Consider the following 18,824-nt stretch of genomic DNA (forward strand, 5'->3'; position numbering starts at 1 on the left):
CAACCCATTGTCTTTAGTACATCCCCAGAAATCTGATCAATTCCAGCCGCTTTTCTAGTTTTCAACTTTTGTATCTTATTGTAAATGTCATTGTTATCATATGTAAATTTTATTACTTCTTTGGCCTTAGTCTCCTCCTCTATCTCGACCTTATCCTTGTAACCAACAATCTTTACATACATACATTGGGGAATATTAATTGTTCGTTGTGTGAGCAATTGTTGGAAGATGTTGTTACGGATTTGTGTGTTAGTTACGGTTATTAAATGATAGATAAGACGCAAGCAGCAAGGTTAGGTCATGCTTATGTGAATATAGAGATACAGTCCAGGTGATTAATGGTCGATTGGTAGTATGTCATGAGAGATTATGTTAGGTTAATTGAATCTCACATACTTTATGGAGTAGATATAGGGATTATGAAGGAACATCGCTTTACAGAACAAATGTTTCACAATGAGAATGTAGATTGGTGTATTGAATTACAACGTAGTATTGGCACAGCGGTACTTTGTCATGCCATAAAAGCTCTCTGACTTGATGATAAAATGTTGTACCTTTACTTAGTCTGTTATTAATTTCAGGGTTGATTTCATTTCTTCCATTAATAAAGCTATATGATTTTTCACGAGAGTTTAATCCTGATGTAAACAAGGCATGTCCACGCCTCAGCCAAGGAAAGAGTTGTGATTCGCTGAGCGTGTAGTATCAACCTCCGCCCCGTCAATGTCTCGTGTTCGGACATACAGTGCTGCGCATATGACCTAAAATAGACGAGGGACAGTTTTTGAGCTGTGTGAAACTAAACGGAGGGGTTTGAAGGGACATCTACTGCTGAAGATCAGGGCCTACGTTATTTATTTATTTATTTATTTATTCATTTCTGAATATTAAAGAAAGCTATCGTAGGCTAGAACACAAAATTACACGCGTAGGAAGGTTTATCTTAGGACAGCTGTTTGAAATGTCCGTCCGGTAGACTGTAACCTAATAGAATACCAACTTTCGAATTGAAATGTATAACTCTTATCTTGTAGAGTTCCTATCATGATAAAGCATATAGCATGATTGGACATGTCAGACGGAACTGTTGATAATTCCGTAACAACATCTATCGAAAAGAAACAACTCAAAAAGACAATACAATATCCTCCCTATCCATTAACACAGGTTTACGTTCTCTTTTAACAAACTGGAAGCCTATGTCCATTAACAGTCTGTACAATGTAGTTAAAATGAAGATGGGTAAAGTTTTATCTTTATTCACACTGTCTAATACTTTGCGTGAAGTAGGTGGTTCATTCCGAAAAAAAATTCATGAATTTTCCTTCTAATACCACTTTTGACGATATTGTTGTACTTCTCGATTCTTTGAAGTCGTTTACGTTCCTTTCCCGGCGTTGTTAATTTCCCTGTCTTTCTATACTCTGTCCGCATGTTATGAACTGAACTAGCCGACACACCACACAACTCTGCACTTAGTTTCTCTACCTCTTTTACGGCTAAACCTGGATTCTGTTCACTTAGTTTAATGAACACATTCATAGTGCACTGCCTATGGTCGCTTCTGAGCGGTTTTCCTCTTTTGTGCTTCAATACACGGGATGGTCCTACCTCTTGCTCCATTTCTCTCACTATGAATACTGACACTGACAGCTGCTGCAAGATGCAACACCTTATCTCCACGCTGTACAGCTTGGGACTTTCCCTCACTTCTCTTCATAATGTAAATAAGTTTTCTTATCGTGTCACCTCCTTAGTATGGGATTAGCCCTTGCATAAGCGGCCTAAGAGCCAAATAGGTTTTAAAAAGGTGCATTAGGAGTGCAAGTTACGCCTCCATTCAACTCAGAATTTTGGGCCATGTAATTGACCTGTTTCTTTACTTAATAGGCCTCATTCTCTAACAGATGTCTCTACCAAAACTGATAACGCTCTCTGGTGTAAAGGAATGAACTGTCCGGAAGAAATGTTATTGGGTTCTCTTAGTTTTCTCCATCTGCTATTTCCATTTTCTTATCTCCTCCTTCCTCTGAGCAGTCATCCTCATTATAAAGTTTTTCAAAATACTTTGCCATCACCTTCTGAAGACCCTTTTCGTCATGTACTATGGTTCCATCTTCTCTCTCTAATGCCTTGATTTTTTCTTGATTTATTCTTTGCGATTTTATTACTCTGTATAATAGTTTCTGATTTCCTTGACTATCTTGCTCAATTTTTGTTGGTAAACTCTCCCCAACATTTCTCCTGTTCTTCCTTGACACTCCTCTTTACTTGTAGTTTCAATCTTTTGTATTCCACATGTAACCTTTCTATCTTATTCTCTTTAGATAGAATAATTACATGTCCAAACCATCTCAGTCTTGCTTTCTGTATCTTCTGTACTACCGGTAATGGTTTTTTTGCTTTTCCTTATCTATTTCTTTCTTCACCTTGTTTGTTTCTCTTATTTCTTTTTTATGTTGTCTGTCCACCACCGTGTCTCCTTTCCCTTAACCTTTACTTTTGTTTATCGCATACCTCAGTTGCTGCTTCCACAAATATCTGTCTTAAATTGTCCCACTCTTCCTCTCCACTTCGTATTTCTGTGTTAGGCAACTTCCCTTTTATCCAATCTTGGAATGTCATTCTTTTATCCTCCCCCTCCAATTCACAAATCCTGATCTTTGGTTTCTTTTTCAATACAATTTTAGGGATTTTTACTTGTTTTAATTCCACAATTAATAATTTATGATCACTAGGGCCCGGATGTTGAAGCCATAAAAACATTTTTAAAATGCACTTAAAATTTTCAAAAATGACTAATAAATGACCTAAAAATTCAAAAAATGCACTTTAAGATGGAGAAAATGATCTTATAATAATAAACTCACCAATTTCATAAATGACATCTTAAGCTCAAACTGAAAAGTCACTCAAAATAGATTTCTAGCACTTAACAAAAGGTTTATGTTCACTTTGGTCTCAGTTGCACTGCACTATGAATGTCATTCGGATGTTGTCAAATGTAAATGATCTGCGGTTATCAGCCAACAAGTTTTCATATCTCGAAAAGCTGCGTTCAACATCAAATGATGTGATCGGAGCGTACCTCAAGTGAGGAAGTTCGTTTGCTGCTAAATCCTCCTCAATCCCATCCATGCAGTAGTTTTCACCGGAAAGATTGTCTGAGATTTTGCATAATGTTTTATACCCAGTGTTTTTGTCCAGCACTTTTTTTTCAGTTTTGATGCAATACCCGCAGCAATTTCGCCATGACTGTTGCTAAGACTAGTTTCTACCCGGTTGATTAAGGAAATGGTATCAATCATTTCTTAGTCAGTTTTCTCCAACGATGCGATTGCTGCTGTCAATAAGGCAAAAATTTGATTTTATGAATGCCAAACTACCTTCAATGTTTGGTTCAGATAGCACGTCCAGGGCAATTTTTATTGCTGCAGCTTCTTCACTGCCAAAACTCTGCACCATTTCTTTCACTAAATTGAAATTTTCACAATAATACATACACGCGTTTAACCACGTGCCCTAACGTGTTATGATAGGTTGTGGAGGTAATGCAATGTCTGTAGCTTCAGCTCTGAAACGTGCAACGCGCAAGGGTGCTATAAGGAAAACTTTCTTAACGTTCGCTATAAGCCTATCTACAATGGGATAAAGAGCCCTTACTTCTTCAAAACTCTGTGCAGTCCATGGGCAAGGCATATAACATAGACCATTTTAGAATAGAGTCCCTTCAATTAATTTGCTGCTCGTACCATATACTGTGCAGCATCAGTTAAAAATAAAAGTACATCGTCATGTTTGATGCACTCAGGCCACAAGGGAAACATGGCACTATCAAAAAGTTTTGATATGGTAGAATAATTGGTCTTTTCTAACACTTCGGTAGCCAATAAAAATATTTCACCTGGTGTATGCACTTCTTATGTTTCAATCATAATGTTGGCTACATAATGCCCCATAGCATCTGAAGTTTCGTCGACTGACACCCATATCTTCTTCCCGCGAGTTTCAGATCTTATTTTGTTTAATGTGTCTTCGTAACACTGCGGCAAATAATTCTTACGTAAATTTGATTCGTCTGGTATTTCTTGATTTGTATGTTCTTCCAAAAATCCACGTAATTTCGGGCTGTTGTGTTTATACGGCGGAATGTTTGCAGATACAAATACATCACACATATCCTTACTTAACTGTGTAGACTTGCTGGAAGTTGAAGCAACTGAAGGCAGTAAATGGTGAGTTGCAGGTTTATTTCACGCTGAAGAGCACAAATGTGTTTATCGCGACCGATACATTGCGTTACAGTAAATTTTCTTTCAGCAGCTACTTTAGTTCTACACAGTTTGCAAAACAATATGCTTCCATCGGTAGAAAACACATTGTCACCAAATTCACATACTAGTTTTAAATGCACTGACACACTCGGTTTTATTTTAGGCATTTTGAAAGAGGCAATGAACTAATATCTCTTACAGTGAACTATGCGGAACTGAGACAAGAATATCCACCCCTTCTCCTTTCTACCCCACCACAGTTGACCTTGGTCAACAGAGCAGGTAACATTCCATTTCGCTAATAACTGGTTTGCGACAAAAACATGAGCATCTATATACCTACCCCCATAACCTTCTGCGTCCAAGATATACTTTTTACTACCAATAGCAATACTGAAATAATTTACTTCAATATTTTAAATTATCTTGTAACAGCTACTAGCTTGTTCTTAACTCTGAGAGACATAACTCCCTCATGTAAAACTGTCACATGACTAAATTGGAAAAAAAAATTACCTTAAAAGGCCAATTTCTCTAAAATATGACCAACAAATCTACCAAAATTTAAAAAATGCTCTTAAAATGAAAAATAGCAAAAAATGCAAAAAGATGCAAAATAAAAATGACATTTGAAAACGGCGTGGTCCGGCCGGAGTTTCTATGTACTTCAGCATTGTTTTAAACAGCTCAGTATAAAGATGACATGTCATCAACATCCGAGCCCTAATGATCACCTTACATACTTTCACTGGGGATTATCTTAGTATCCATGATGTATATTCTCCATTCTCGGTCTGTTATTATAAAATCGATGAGTGTTCCATACTGTCTATCCCAACTATATTGGCTGATCTTATGGCTATTCCTCTTCATAAACCATGTGTTCTTTATTATCAGGTTATTTCTGATACAAAAGTCCAAGAGTTTCTCTGCATCTTCATTTCTATCACCATACCCACGTGGGCCCAGAACATTCTTATATCCCATTCTATCGATTCCCACCTTAGCAATCAGATCTCCCATTATCATGATCCCATCTCCAACAATATGCATTTCCAGTTCATTGAGGAAATCATGTTTTGTTTAAATATGGCAAAAACAACCTTAATAGTTGCTAGAAGTAGTCTCAGAATTGCAGTGAACAACAAAGGTCATCTTCAAATTGACCATCACAAATGCATGCCGATTATCTCTAAAGAATGAATTTACTGTGAAAACGATTGCTCCACATCACAAGACATCAGGTGTGCATAGTTAAAGAGAGGAATGTTACTAACACTAAGTGGTGATGAGCAGTTTTGCCATTCAACACAGCAACTACAATATTTATTACTTTTCTGCCACTTGAATAATTGATTTCAACAATGCTCACCCACAGATTTTTGCTATCACATACTGCCCGAATTCTTTGTCAAGTTTCTTCGTAATATTTTGTGAGATTTGTTTTCATTTGGAGGCTCAAAATCAATGTATTTTTCAGGAAATTTCTCAGTCTCAGATTTTTTTTTTTTTTGTCAAGAAGAATGTTGATGGTTCATGGTGTGGGTTACTATAGTCACGTCCTAGTTCGTGAACCATGGGCAACGGCTGAGTGGCCTAGTAAGTGGTCCTGAGAGTCAGGATACCAGTTGCTATGGAATGGGAGTGGGCATCTCGGACATATTCTGAGTCATGGCCCTCCTTGTGCTAAGGCGGCTAGGACTATACAATTCACCGATGGTCCATAACCCATTAGAGGAGAGATCCTCACTTGGACTAAGTGCAAGTAGGGTAGCATCCTGCTTCATGAATTTACCGAGCTCAGAACATTTTAAGCAGGCCTCGGACCTATGGGAGTAACGGAGTCCCACTCCCATTTGACAGGCGAGGGACTCCTTGGAAACAACTTGGCGAACGAAATGGAATTTGATGGGGAGCTATCAATATTAATGGGGTTTATGGAAGGAAGAATGTAGAACTGGCTGAGTCAGCAAAGAGGATGCATCTGGATGTACTAGGAGTAAGTGATATTCGGGTAAGGGGAAATAACGACGAAGAGATAGGAGATTATAAAGTGTACTTGACGGGTGTTAGAAAGGGAAGGGCAGAGTCTGGGGTAGGGGCTCTTTATCAGGAATACCATTGCACGCAACATAGTTTCTGTTAGGCACGTAAATGAGCGAATGATGTGGGCAGATTTGTCAGTTGGAGGAATTAGGACAAGAATTGTCTCCATGTATTCACCATGTGAGGGTGCAGATGAGGACGAAGTTGACAAGTTTTATGAAGCATTGAGTGACATTGTGGTCAGGGTCAACAGCAAGGATAGAATAGTGCTAATGGGCGATTTCAATGCGAGAGTTGGGAACAGAACTGAAGGATACAAAAGGGTGATTGGTAAATGTGGGGAAGATATGGAAGCTAATGGGAATAGGAAGCGTTTGCTGGACTTCTGTGCTAGTATGGGTTTAGCAGTTACGAATACCTTCTTCAAGCATAAGGCTATTCACCGCTACACATGAGAGGCTAGGGGTACCAGATCAATAATAGACTATATCTTAACAGACTTCGAATTCAGGAAATCTGTTAAGAATGTACGAGTCTTCCGGGGATTTTTCGATGATACAGACCACTCTCTGATCTGTAGTGAACTAAGTATCTCTAGGCCTAGGGTAGAGAAAGTGAAATCTGTCTGCAAACAAATAAGGGTAGAAAATCTCCAGGACAAGGAAATTAGACAGAAGTTCATGGATATGATTAGTGAAAAGTTTCGAACAGTAGACAGTAAGCAGGTTCAGGATATAGAAAGTGAATGGGTGGCATACAGGGATGCTGTAGTAGAAACAGCAAGGGATGCCTAGGAACAACTGTGTGTAAAGATGGGAAAAGGCGAACATTTTGGTGGAATGATGAAGTGAGAGCAGCTTGTAAACTTAAAAAGAAGGCTTATCAGAAATGGCTCCAAACAAGGACCGACGCAGACAGGGATTTGTACGTAGATGAAAGAAACACGAGCGAAACAAATAGTTGTTGAATCCAAAAAGAAGTTGTGAGAAGATTTTGGTAATAACCTGGAAAGGCCAGGTCAAGCAGCAGGGAAACCTTTCTGGACAGTAATAAAGAATCCTAGGAAGGGAGGGAAAAAGGAAATGAACAGTGTTTTGAGTAATTCAGGTGAACTTATAATAGATCCTAGGGAATCACTGGAGAGGTGGAGGGAATATTTTGAACATCATCTCAATGTAAAAGGAAATCATTCTGGTGGTGTTGCGAACAACCAAGCTCATGGGGAGGAGGAAAATGATGTTGGTGAAATTACGCTTGAGGAAGTGGAAAGGATGGTAAATAAACTCCACTGTCATAAAGCACTATGGAATTAAAGGTAGATTATTAAAATAATTCCAAGGCATTTATGTTGACAATTGGGCTTCAGTGAGAATTGATGGTAGAATGAGTTCTTGGTTCAGAGTACTTACAGGGGTTAAACAAGGCTGTAATCTTTCACCTTTGTTGTTCGTAGTTTAAATGGATCATCTGCTAAAGGGTATAAAATGGCAGGGAGGGATTCAGTTAGGTGGAAATGTAGTAAGCAGTCTGGCCTATGCTGACGACTTTGTCTTAACTCGCTTGGTGCCAGGCGGTAGTGCGAGCATCCGCCCTTTAAATTGCCAGAGCCGATCTGGTCGGCCGTTAACAATCCAGTCGGAAGTTGCCAGAGCCGATTACATCGGCTGGCTTAAAATTCTGTGATATACGTAATTTTGAGGCAAACTATAGTGACGTGCATACTTTTGTTACAACCTGTAGTAAAGGGGCTACACGTTATTGTGTGCCTGGCCTTGCTTTGGCAGTTCTAAGAGGGTGTTATACCTTTCACAAGAGTCGTTTCCTGTGTTTACAAATACCGCTAACCGGTCAGTAAGAGATTGCTCCTTGCAGCGAGTTGATTTGTGACAGGAAAATGGCATGTTGTTCATGTGATAATTTTTCAGCAGGTATTGATGACAATAAATTAATGCAGTATTTAGAACAGTGCGAAGTTAATGCTGATGATTTATCGGATAGCGATGGGGAATTCAGTTCAGAGAGTAGCGACGAAATTATACCAGACACGTCTGCGGAATCACCGCAGCTAAAGAAGAGACGTTTAATTGTGTCTAACAGCACTAAGCTACTCTGAATATAGTGGTAGATGAAACTAGTGATAACGAATATGATGATGTCTCTGGAGAACATTTTGTGGAAATTTGTCCCAATGAATCCGACAACATTCGTCAACCTCCTGTCTCCTTCAAGGAAGTTCTTGGACCTAAACCTGCCCTAGCGTCTGATTCTCCGCCCTTATCATACTTCAATTTACTTTTCACTTACTCTCTGCTGAACCTTATACTCACATATAGTCCTCTATCATTACCTAAATGCCGGTCTCCGCGGGCCAAGTGTAGTGTGCCTGCCACTCACCCGGAGGTCATGGGTTCAATTCCCGCCCAGGTCAAGAATTTTCGCCTGGTCCTGAGGGTTGGTTCGAGGTTCACTCAATCTAAGTGACCCTAAGTTATTGCAATTGAGGAGATATCTGAGGGTGAGAGGGCGACTCCGGTCTGGAAAACCAAGAATAATTATTGAGAGGATCCGTCTCACTGACCATGATTCACCTCGTAAACTGCAGGTACCGAACTGAGCAGTGGTCGCTTAGTAGGTCAAAGCAAATTACGGCTTTAGTGCCATACATTTCTTAATTTCGTAAATTCTGTTGTATTGTAAAATTATTTTTCTAATATATACTACAACCGAAAACGAGAAACTATTTTTTCTGAAAACAAAAACTATAACATCAACTACTATTTTTTACTTATTTAATAATTCTGAATTATTTTAGTACTGTGTTGTCCGCACGTAGAAAATTTGTTGTCAGTATTTGCCAAATATCGATACATACACGCGAATTTTATCGGTGAGTAAAATTGTCTTGTTTTATTAGTGACACATGTTTGAATTTTTATTTTTTACGTTTTTATTTTTCTCGTTCAAATTAGTTATTCTATAGAATTGTATTTAGAATTACATTATACATAATTCGTATATTCTTTTGTATCGTAAATTACTTTTTCAAAGTAGATATTGAGAGAGAAAGTGCGAAAATATTTTTCTCTTCCTAAAAATAAACGTTTTCAACAACTATAAATCAACAATAAAACGTTTCTGACTCTTTATATCACTCCAAACCAGTTTCTTATTCTACGTAGTCGATATGTAGAAAATTTCATGCCGGTACTTGCTATACACCGGTAGATATACGCGAATCTTAAAATGTATTTCCACTGAAAACGGCCTGGCACTTTACAGTAGTAGAGTGGAGGCAGAGCTCTGGCCTCTTCCAGCTGATGGGGAGCGGCCGACCAGATCGGCTCTTGGCTCCAACAGGGTTAATGGCAGATTGTGCCAAAAGCCTGCAGTCTAATATCTTGGAACTTGAAAATAGGTGCAATGAGTATGGTATGATGTCAGTAGGTAAGGAATTCAACAGAATTGAATGTCAGATTGGTGATACAAAGCTCGAACAGGTCGATAATTTCAAGTATTTAGGTTGTGTGTTCTCCCAGGATGGTAACATAGTAAGCGAGATTGAATCAAGGTGTCGTAAAGCTAATGCAGTGAGCTCGCAGTTGCGGTCAACAGTATTCTGTAAGAAGGAAGTCAGCTCCCAGACGAAACTATCTTTACATCAGTCTGTTTTCAGACCAACTTTGCTTTATGGGACCGAAAGCTGGGTGGACTCAGGATATCTTATTCATAAGTTAGAAGTAACAGACATGAAAGTAGCAAGAATGATTGCTGGTACAAACAGGTGGGAACAATGGCAGGAGGGTACCCGGAATGAGGAGATAAAGGCTAATTTAGGAATTAACTCGATGGATGAAGCTGTACGCATAAACCGGATTCGGTGGTGGGGTCATGTGAGGCGAATGGAGGAGGATAGGTTACCTAGGAGAATAATGGACTCTGTTATGGAGGGTAAGAGAAGTAGAGGTAGACCAAGACGACGATGGTTAGACTCGGTTTTTAACTATTTAGAGATAAGAGGTATAGAACTAAATGAGGCCACAACACTAGTCACAAATCGAGGATTGTGGCGACGTTTAGTAAATTCACAGAGGCTTGCAGACTGAACGCTGAAAGGCATAACAGTCTATAATGATAATGTATGTATGTAATGTAGAAGAATGTTGGCGAAAAGAAATGCTCTACATACATCTAAATAACACTGGGGGTATTTAGATTGGCCTATATTTGAAGTAGCTGGTTGATCTATTAGTAACTGTTGCGAACACACAAGCAAAGCAGCAGCAATGTGCTTACTTCCAGGCAAATGCTGGGTTACTTGAGAACTTTTATCTGCACTTACTATTTTGCCAGATGGTTGAAAAAATCATATTTTTCCAGCGGTAGTTAAAATTTTTAAAATTCTTCTACATGTTGTTGAAGCCGCGATCTTGTACTCAACTTCACTTTCAGCATTACTTTGCAGGTTAAGAACATGCATTTTATGGTGTTTCACTGTTTCAATAAAACAGAAAAGGAATTAATATGTCTTCTATCTTAGAAACTCAGACAAAATTCACGACCACAGGAATGATATACAACCCGAACAACTAACCTTACGAGTGAAACAATCCCCCTATCTTCTCTTGGGGGAATAACTTTCTAGTGCGTAGTTTAATCTACAGTATTCCCTGTCATCTTATCTCTCCGCAACTGCCTTTAACCGACATTCTATAAACAAAATTTGTGCAGGCTGACTAATACAAGCGAGTCAGCATGCTAGCTAACTCAGTCATGGAGGGAAACAGCTTGTGCAGCATATCAAATCACTGTCTAGGTAATGACTTAGCCAGTGATCAGCAAGTCTTCAAAATTCCGTAAGGAAGTCCATAAATAGCCACAACATTCAGAAATATGACGTTAGATAATCTGTTTTTTAAAAATACCATAATCGTATAATGTGAATAACAGCATCATTTTCTAATAGGGAGGCATTTTAAATTTTATTGAGTAGCAAATTTGCTGATTTATGTCCTTATTTATATTTATTTATTTACATACACATTTTGTGAAAATATGTGTTTGTATGCAAAATAAGATTAGGTTTTAATGCTTGGGGATGCACAATAGGAATAATAAACTTTGCAAACTGTGTTGAAACAAATTTTAAAAAAATACGTAATTACATAAAAATCCACTCCCTAATAAAACTATCTATGAACACAGCAAACTGCAAAAATAGGCCTTTTTTTCAAGTTCTTGTAAAACAAACAACAAATAAAAAGAGGAATTTAATATATCAGAAATAAAGGGTAGTTGTTTCCATCCTCACCTCCACATGCCAATGTTTCCCCAAAGCTGTAACCACTCGTTCCTCAATTGGTCGACGACAAGCTCCACAGATTGGAATACCCATCTTGTCATGGCACCGCAGACAGTACAGTTCATTCTACAAGATTAAATACAAGAGTTAACGTATCATGTAAGTGATTTGATGGAAAGTACCAATTCATAGGGTACAGAGGAGTACAGAATATTCTAGAAGTGACAGAACTCTTATCGACAGACTAGGTACATATACCACAGTTTTTCAACTTTCTACATACAAATGTCATTGTGTTTGTTAATCTGAGATGCAGCTTACAATTCATTTAAAATACAGTAGTTTAACAAACCATTTCATTGGCAGCAAAACCAGGCCGACTACGGACTTCTCGTGCATCAGCATTAAGCTCAACACCACAAGCAGTACAATTGAAGTGGTAGGGATGATAAACTTCTCCACGGAACCGCAAAGGCCTATCATCGATCATACCACTAGAAAAGAAATTCTATCCATTAGACAATCCATATCACCCTATCACCCAAAATCCACAGGAGACAATTGTGTATGTAAGGAGTACATACTGAACAAGGATACAGATTTGTTTACATTTACTTTATATTTCAAACAGGATTAGACAATTTATATTTGGCTCCAAACCAGATCATAGTAAATAATATAAACAACAGCTATCAACCTAAGTATATGAATCCTATTATTAAAATTGCATAATGCATTCAATCAGGATTTGTTAATGCAAGGCATCCTAAATTGTTACATAAATGATTATGAAAATAATAAAACAACTAATAATTAAATGTGTGATTTCCTCGTATAAGGTTCGTCTTCTACTACAGCTTTTCCCAACATCTGTGGGGTCGCGGGTATGAACTGTGTTACACATATGGATCTGGCCCTATTTTGCGGCCAGATGCCCTTCTTGACGCAACCATATATGGAGGGATGTGATCACTATTGCATGTTTCTGTGGTAGATGGCAGTGTAGTGCGTTGTCTGAATATGAAAAGGAAAGTGTTGGGACAAGCACAAACCACAGTCCTCGAGCCAGAAGAATTAATCAGATGTGGTTAAAATCCCTGACCAGGCTGAGAATTGAATACGGGACCCTCTAAACCAAAGGCCAAACATCCTGACCACTCAGTCAATCAGTCGGACACTTCCTTGTATAAGGCTGAAAAGCACAAATTACTTGGAATTATTACAGCAGTATACCCTCATCATAACAAATAGAATAACAAGTATGACAACTCCATCCCAATCATGTGTTATAAAGTCCCAAGAATTGGATGTTCTCTGCCACCTGCAGTGCTGCATTGGCTACCAGTCAAAATTTGGAGAGTTATTCTTGGTAGTTAATACGGCAGTCGGTTTGTAATTATTGCCCAGTTTATCATGTGTGTGACATTTCTTAACGTTTTCTTAATCTGGGTTGTTTTGAAGCATACTATCATCCGTACACAGATTTGTGGTGTGGAATACGCAGTTAAAATAAGCATAAAAATGCCTTCACACTGCTGAGTTCCAGGTTACAAGTCAGGTTACAACCATAATTCTAATAAAAAAACATTTCTTCTCACCAACAAAAAACGAATGCCACTTTTTCTTCCAAATCACAGGCCTGACAAAAGAACTGCAAGCCTATAAATCCTCTAAAGCGACCCAAAAGCTGTCAAAGGTTTCCAGTCGATGACCTATTGAAGCAAGGTAAGATTCTGCATAAAGTTAAGAATGTTGTTCGATTGCACTAATGGGGCAGTTACACTACAAAAAAACACGTCATGGACATCGGCGATCAGATGGCGCCCAGGAGGCCTGTCTCAGGCAGTAACTTGCTGAGGTTAGATGTGAACAGTGTTTGCAAAATTCATTCCAGGGTACAACCATTCCCCCCACAATGAGTGCATGCTCCTGTTGAACAACTGCAGCCATTTGAACGGGGTCGCATTGTGGGCCTGTGGGAAGCTGGATGGACGTATCGACAGACTGCTGCTGATCTTGAGATCAATGAATCGGTGGTGCATGCTGCTTTCAGCAGTGGTCTCTGGAACACTCCCACACCCGTAGACCAGGCTCCAGACGTCCGCTTAGTACAGACGCACGTCAAGATCGATGCATTGTGAGAGCAGTGGTGGCCGACCAAGCATCATCCAGGAACAAAATACAGTCACATGTTGCACTTGCTGTGTCACCAAGGACCATTGGGAACAGTCTCATTAAAATGTTCATGAAACTGGAGAACACCAAGTACACCGTCATACAAGTGTATGCCCCACAGACAGGCTGCAGCGAGGAACACAAAGAAAATTTTGGCAAGACCTGGAAGATACAGTTAATGAGGAAAACATTATTATTAGAGATCTAAACGCGCAAGTTGGGGTGGACAGACTTGGGTATTGATTGACTACGTAATAATGAATAAAGATGGTGGCAAATACATCACAGATGTAAAGGTCATCTCTAGTGAAAGCATGGACAGAGACCACAGATTGCTGGTAGTAGACTTCAAACATAAGACTAATGAAACGCAGAAAATTATTATGAAAAAACCAAATGTTAAAACTTGGAAGTTGCAAGGAGTCCAAATAAAGGAAGAATACAAACTAAGGATTCAACAGAGTCTGCCGAAGGGTGAAGTAACCAACGTTAATGAAGAGTGGAAAGCTTTCAGAGACACCTTTGTGGGAGAAGCCAAAAACCTATGTGGAGTTACAAGTTCCATCAAAAAAAAAATAAGAAAGGAGACACCATGATGGAATGATAGAGTGAAAACAGCGGTGAAAGAAAGAAACCAAATAAAGAAGGTACTGGACAAGGAAAACCAAAAACAGGGACAAGAACGAAATGAACAAGAAATACAAAGACTTCCAAGGAGTATACAGGAACAAGAAACTTACTGTAAAGAACATTGTAAGGGAAGAAAAAGAGAAGAAATGGAATGAGTTTGCAGACAAACTGGAACAGGACAGTAGAGGAAATATGAAACTGCTATACAGAGTAGTGAAAAACAAGCGAAGGGATCAAAAGACCATAAAAGCAATAGAACGTGATGATGGAACTCTGGCACAAGAAGAGGGAGAAATTAAACAGGAACTCAAGATCTATTTCAAAAATTTGCTGAATGGAGATACAGAAAACATAACGGATAGAGGAGAACCAAGTCGAGGAACCATAACTGAACCACCAATAACATGGCTTGAGGTTGAAAATGTGCTGAAGAGCATGAAGAAAGGAAAGGCAGTGGGCATAGACGAACTAAGTGCAGACATGCTGAAAGCGGCGAGAATTCCAGGAATCCAATGGCTCTACAGACTGCTCAACGAGATATGGGAGGAAAATACTATTCCTGAGGACTGGAAGATGGACATAATTGTACCTCTGTTCAAGAAAGGAAACCAACGAAAATGTACTAATCATCGTGGTATTACACTAGTCTCATGTCCTGAAAATATTGGAAAAAATAACAGAGACCACAATCAGAGATACTGTAGAACCAATTTCAGAAGAAGAGCAGTATGGTTTCAGACCAGGAAGGTCAACTACAGACCTTATATTTGCAATTAGGATGCTAATGGAAAAATACTGGGAGAAGAACAAGCCTTTATTTCTAATATTTTTGGACACTGAGAAAGCCTACGACAGTGTACCAAGGGAAAGAATTTGGCAATGCATGGAAGAACTTCAAGTGCAATACAGCCTCATAGACAAAGTGAAAATGTTGTACGGTGGGAATAGAAGTTGTATTCAAGTAGGACGAGGTTTGTTGGACTGGTGTGAAACAAAGAGAGGAGTGCAGCAGGGCAGCTCATTGTCACCACTTCTATTTATTATTGTGATGGATGTAATACAGTAATGAAATCTATTAAAAGGAAAGAACATGGAGATATCAAAGCCTTCACGTTTGCAGATGATGTTGCGATCTGGAGTGACTCAGAAGAGGAATTGGGAGAGAGAATGCAAAGCTGGAATGAGGAGTTTAAGAAATATGGTTTAAACATCAGGAAGACAAAGATGGTGGTGATGAAAGTGTACGGGGAAGGAGCAGAACCAACAGTCATGTTAAATGAAGCCCAAGCGGACAGCGTTCCAGTTTTCAAATACTTGGGTAGCATTCTATCAAATGACAACCTAGCAAAACATGAGGTGAACAACTGAATCAATAAGGCAACACAATTTTACCACCAGGTAAGACACCTGCTGTGGGATGAGCAAATACCTATGAAAACAAAAATGACAATGTACAAGTCCTATTATACACCAATTCTTACATACAGTCTCAAAACCACAACACTGACCAATAGAGATAATTCCAAACTCCAGGCAGTTGAAATGAAATTCCTAAGCACTATGATCCAGAAAACCAGGAAAGACAAGATTAGGAATGAGATAATTAGAGAAGAAGTAGGAATAATAAGATTCAGATATCAAGACTGAAGTGGTTTGGTCACACGAAGAGCATGCCAGTTAACAGAACTGCAAGGAAGGAATTTGACAGAAAAGTAGAAGGAAGACAAACAGTAGGAAGACCACGAAGGAAATGGATAGATTTAGTTAAGAACGATGTACTGCTGAGAGGTCATGATTGGGACAAGTTGGTGGAGGAGGAATGGTACAAGGACAGGATGAGATGGAGGAGGCTCACATACCACACCCGGGAAACTGGAGATGGTGTAGGATGATGATGATGATGATGATGATGATTATTGCTATCAGGCCAGACGAAGTCTTGCTTTACTGTTGTTGGACTGGATTTTTTAAACAGAGTGGAACAAACCTCCCTTTATGTCCTTGAAATTGTTCTTCTAGTACTACAAAAAGAAAAAGCTATGTTATACAGATAAAATATATTAAATTTTTTTTAAATAAGTATATATCAATAGAACTTACTGAAATGTTGAAGTGGAGGAAGCCTACCAGCTCGCCAGCCAGACACTTATTAGTGTGTATACTGCTATTGTTGCTTGTAACTTTGACCGCCTAAGAGGACGGAAGGGGAGGGGGTGGGCTGAAGGTTATAATTGATGTTATCTATTATCCTTTTTCTTTCTTTTCACATATTGGTTAGCTATTTTAAATAATGGATTTTCTTCGCTGATGTGTTCATTTAAATTACTGTCAATATTTTGTTTCTGTAGTAAGTAAATTTCTAATTTCTCCAGGACATCCAAATATTTCCCTTTATTTGTTGAATGTATTAATTTCATGTCTTATTCTATGCTGGTAAATGATTACTTTCGTGCATATGTTCGCACATCGCCGAATATCTTCCGCACTTTTTGGCATTTATATATGTTCTTTATATCTAACGGATATGTTTCTTTCCAACTATCCAAGAAGAACGATCAGGATTAAGGCAAAACAGGTCCACCTCCCATCAAATAATGGGATTTACACAAACTGTGAAGGAAGCCTTTAACCAAAGGGAAAGTTTTCTTGCAGTTTTCATTGATTTTAAAGGAGCCTATGATACTGTATGGCAAAACATGCTGTTAAGGAAGCTTATCACTTTCAAAGTAAATGGACGCATGTTAAAGTGGTTTTCAAGATTTCTTCCCCAAAGAATGAACAATGTTCGTTACAACAACAAAACTTCAGGGTGCAAGCAATCAAAACTAGGCCTCCCACAAACAGCTGTATCAAGCACAACATTATGCAATGTGTACATCGATGATCTTCCAACAACAATAAAGGAAGTAAGTGATGTGAATATCAGCATGTTTCCAGATGATATCATTTGGACCACAACTCAGCACAGCCCAAATCAGCAAATGCTTCTTGAACACAGAATGAACCAGGCACTTATAAAACTTAAAAACTGGTCTGAAAATAACAATATGGAAATCAATACTACTAAAACAGTGTATCAGTTTTCCTCCCTGAGACATCACAATCCTACTTTCAGTCTAAAATTCAGTGATCAGGAACTTCCAAAAAGTGAAAGCACCAAGTACCTAGGTATTATCATGGACAAGAAGCTGAACTGGACCAAACATACAACATGTGGAGGAGAAAGTAAACAAACGGATGAAATTGCTGAAGAGACTAGCAGGAGCTACTTGGGGAAGCACTCAAGACACACTCAACAGAACCTACAACACTTACATCAAACATACATATATATAAAATAAGAGTTTTGTCTGTACATTGCTCAGAATTCGAAAAGAATGGTATTTCTGTATCGGTCATGTCCACAGTAACCAGGAAATGCACTTTTTACTTTTCCGTAATTTCTGTCTGTCTGTATACGCATCACTAGAAAACGGCCAAAGAGAATTTAATGAAAATTGGTATGCAAAGTCGGGGAATGAGTCGCTACAATCTAGGCCATAAATAATTTTATTCACGCTGATAGAAATGGTAGTTTAGGGGAAGGCCTAAAATTTAATTTTCAACTATTTATGTTTTTAGTAGTCCTATCTTAATAAAAATTGCTATACAAAGTCGAGGAATACATTGCTACAATCTAGCCAATGAATAATTTTATTCACGCTGAATGAAATAGTAGTTTAGGGGAAGGCCAAAAATGTCATTTTTAAATATTTACGTTATTAGTGGTCAAATTTCATTGAAAATTGGTATGCAAAGTTGGAGAATGAGCCACTACGATTTAAGCAAGCTATAAGTAATTTTATTTACGCTGAGTGAAATGGTAGTTTAGGGGAAGGCCTAAATGTAATTATCAAATATTTATATTATTAGTTGTCGTATTGATAAATACTACATAGCCAAAGTTATACAGAATTAAATTTCCGACCATTTATGTCTTATACATTTTTACCGTACCGGCTATGATAACACAGATATTCATGAATTTGTATTTTTGTTGCTAAGTCCATATCAATGCCAAACCACGAGAAAATGGGTTAACAGAATTTAATGAAAATCGATATATAGAGTCGGGGAATAAGAAACTACAGTCTAAGCTATAAACAATTTTATTCATCCTGGATGAAATTGTAGTTTAGGGGAAGGTGCCTAAAATGTAATTTTTAAATACCAATGTTATTCGTCCTATCGAAAAGTACTGTACTATATAAAAAAGTTATAGAGAATACAATTTCCGATCATTTATCTTTTATTCAGTTTTACAGTACCGACTATGATAAGAGTGGTATTTCAGAGTCGGAAGAAAACTAAATGTGAAGGCCTATAATATCGAAAGTACGTAACGATGATCAACAATA

At 38.3% G+C, this 18,824-nt stretch overlaps 1 protein-coding gene across 4 annotated transcripts in view; it reads right to left on the reverse strand.

The window, feature by feature from the left end:
• The window catches only part of stck (LIM zinc finger domain containing stck), a 90,666-nt gene that overhangs the window by 23,096 nt on the left and 48,746 nt on the right, over nucleotides 1-18,824 (reverse strand). For all 4 annotated transcript variants that reach the window (XM_067138324.2, XM_067138325.2, XM_067138323.2 and 1 more), the window contains 2 exons: nucleotides 11,975-12,116; nucleotides 11,632-11,748 (listed from right to left, as the gene is read on the reverse strand). In XM_067138324.2, the coding sequence (XP_066994425.1) occupies nucleotides 11,632-11,748; nucleotides 11,975-12,116 (259 nt within the window). The remainder of the gene's footprint in view (nucleotides 1-11,631; nucleotides 11,749-11,974; nucleotides 12,117-18,824) is intronic.

This window comes from Anabrus simplex, chromosome 1 (genome assembly GCF_040414725.1).
Source record: "Anabrus simplex isolate iqAnaSimp1 chromosome 1, ASM4041472v1, whole genome shotgun sequence".
Taxonomy (NCBI): domain Eukaryota; kingdom Metazoa; phylum Arthropoda; class Insecta; order Orthoptera; family Tettigoniidae; genus Anabrus; species Anabrus simplex.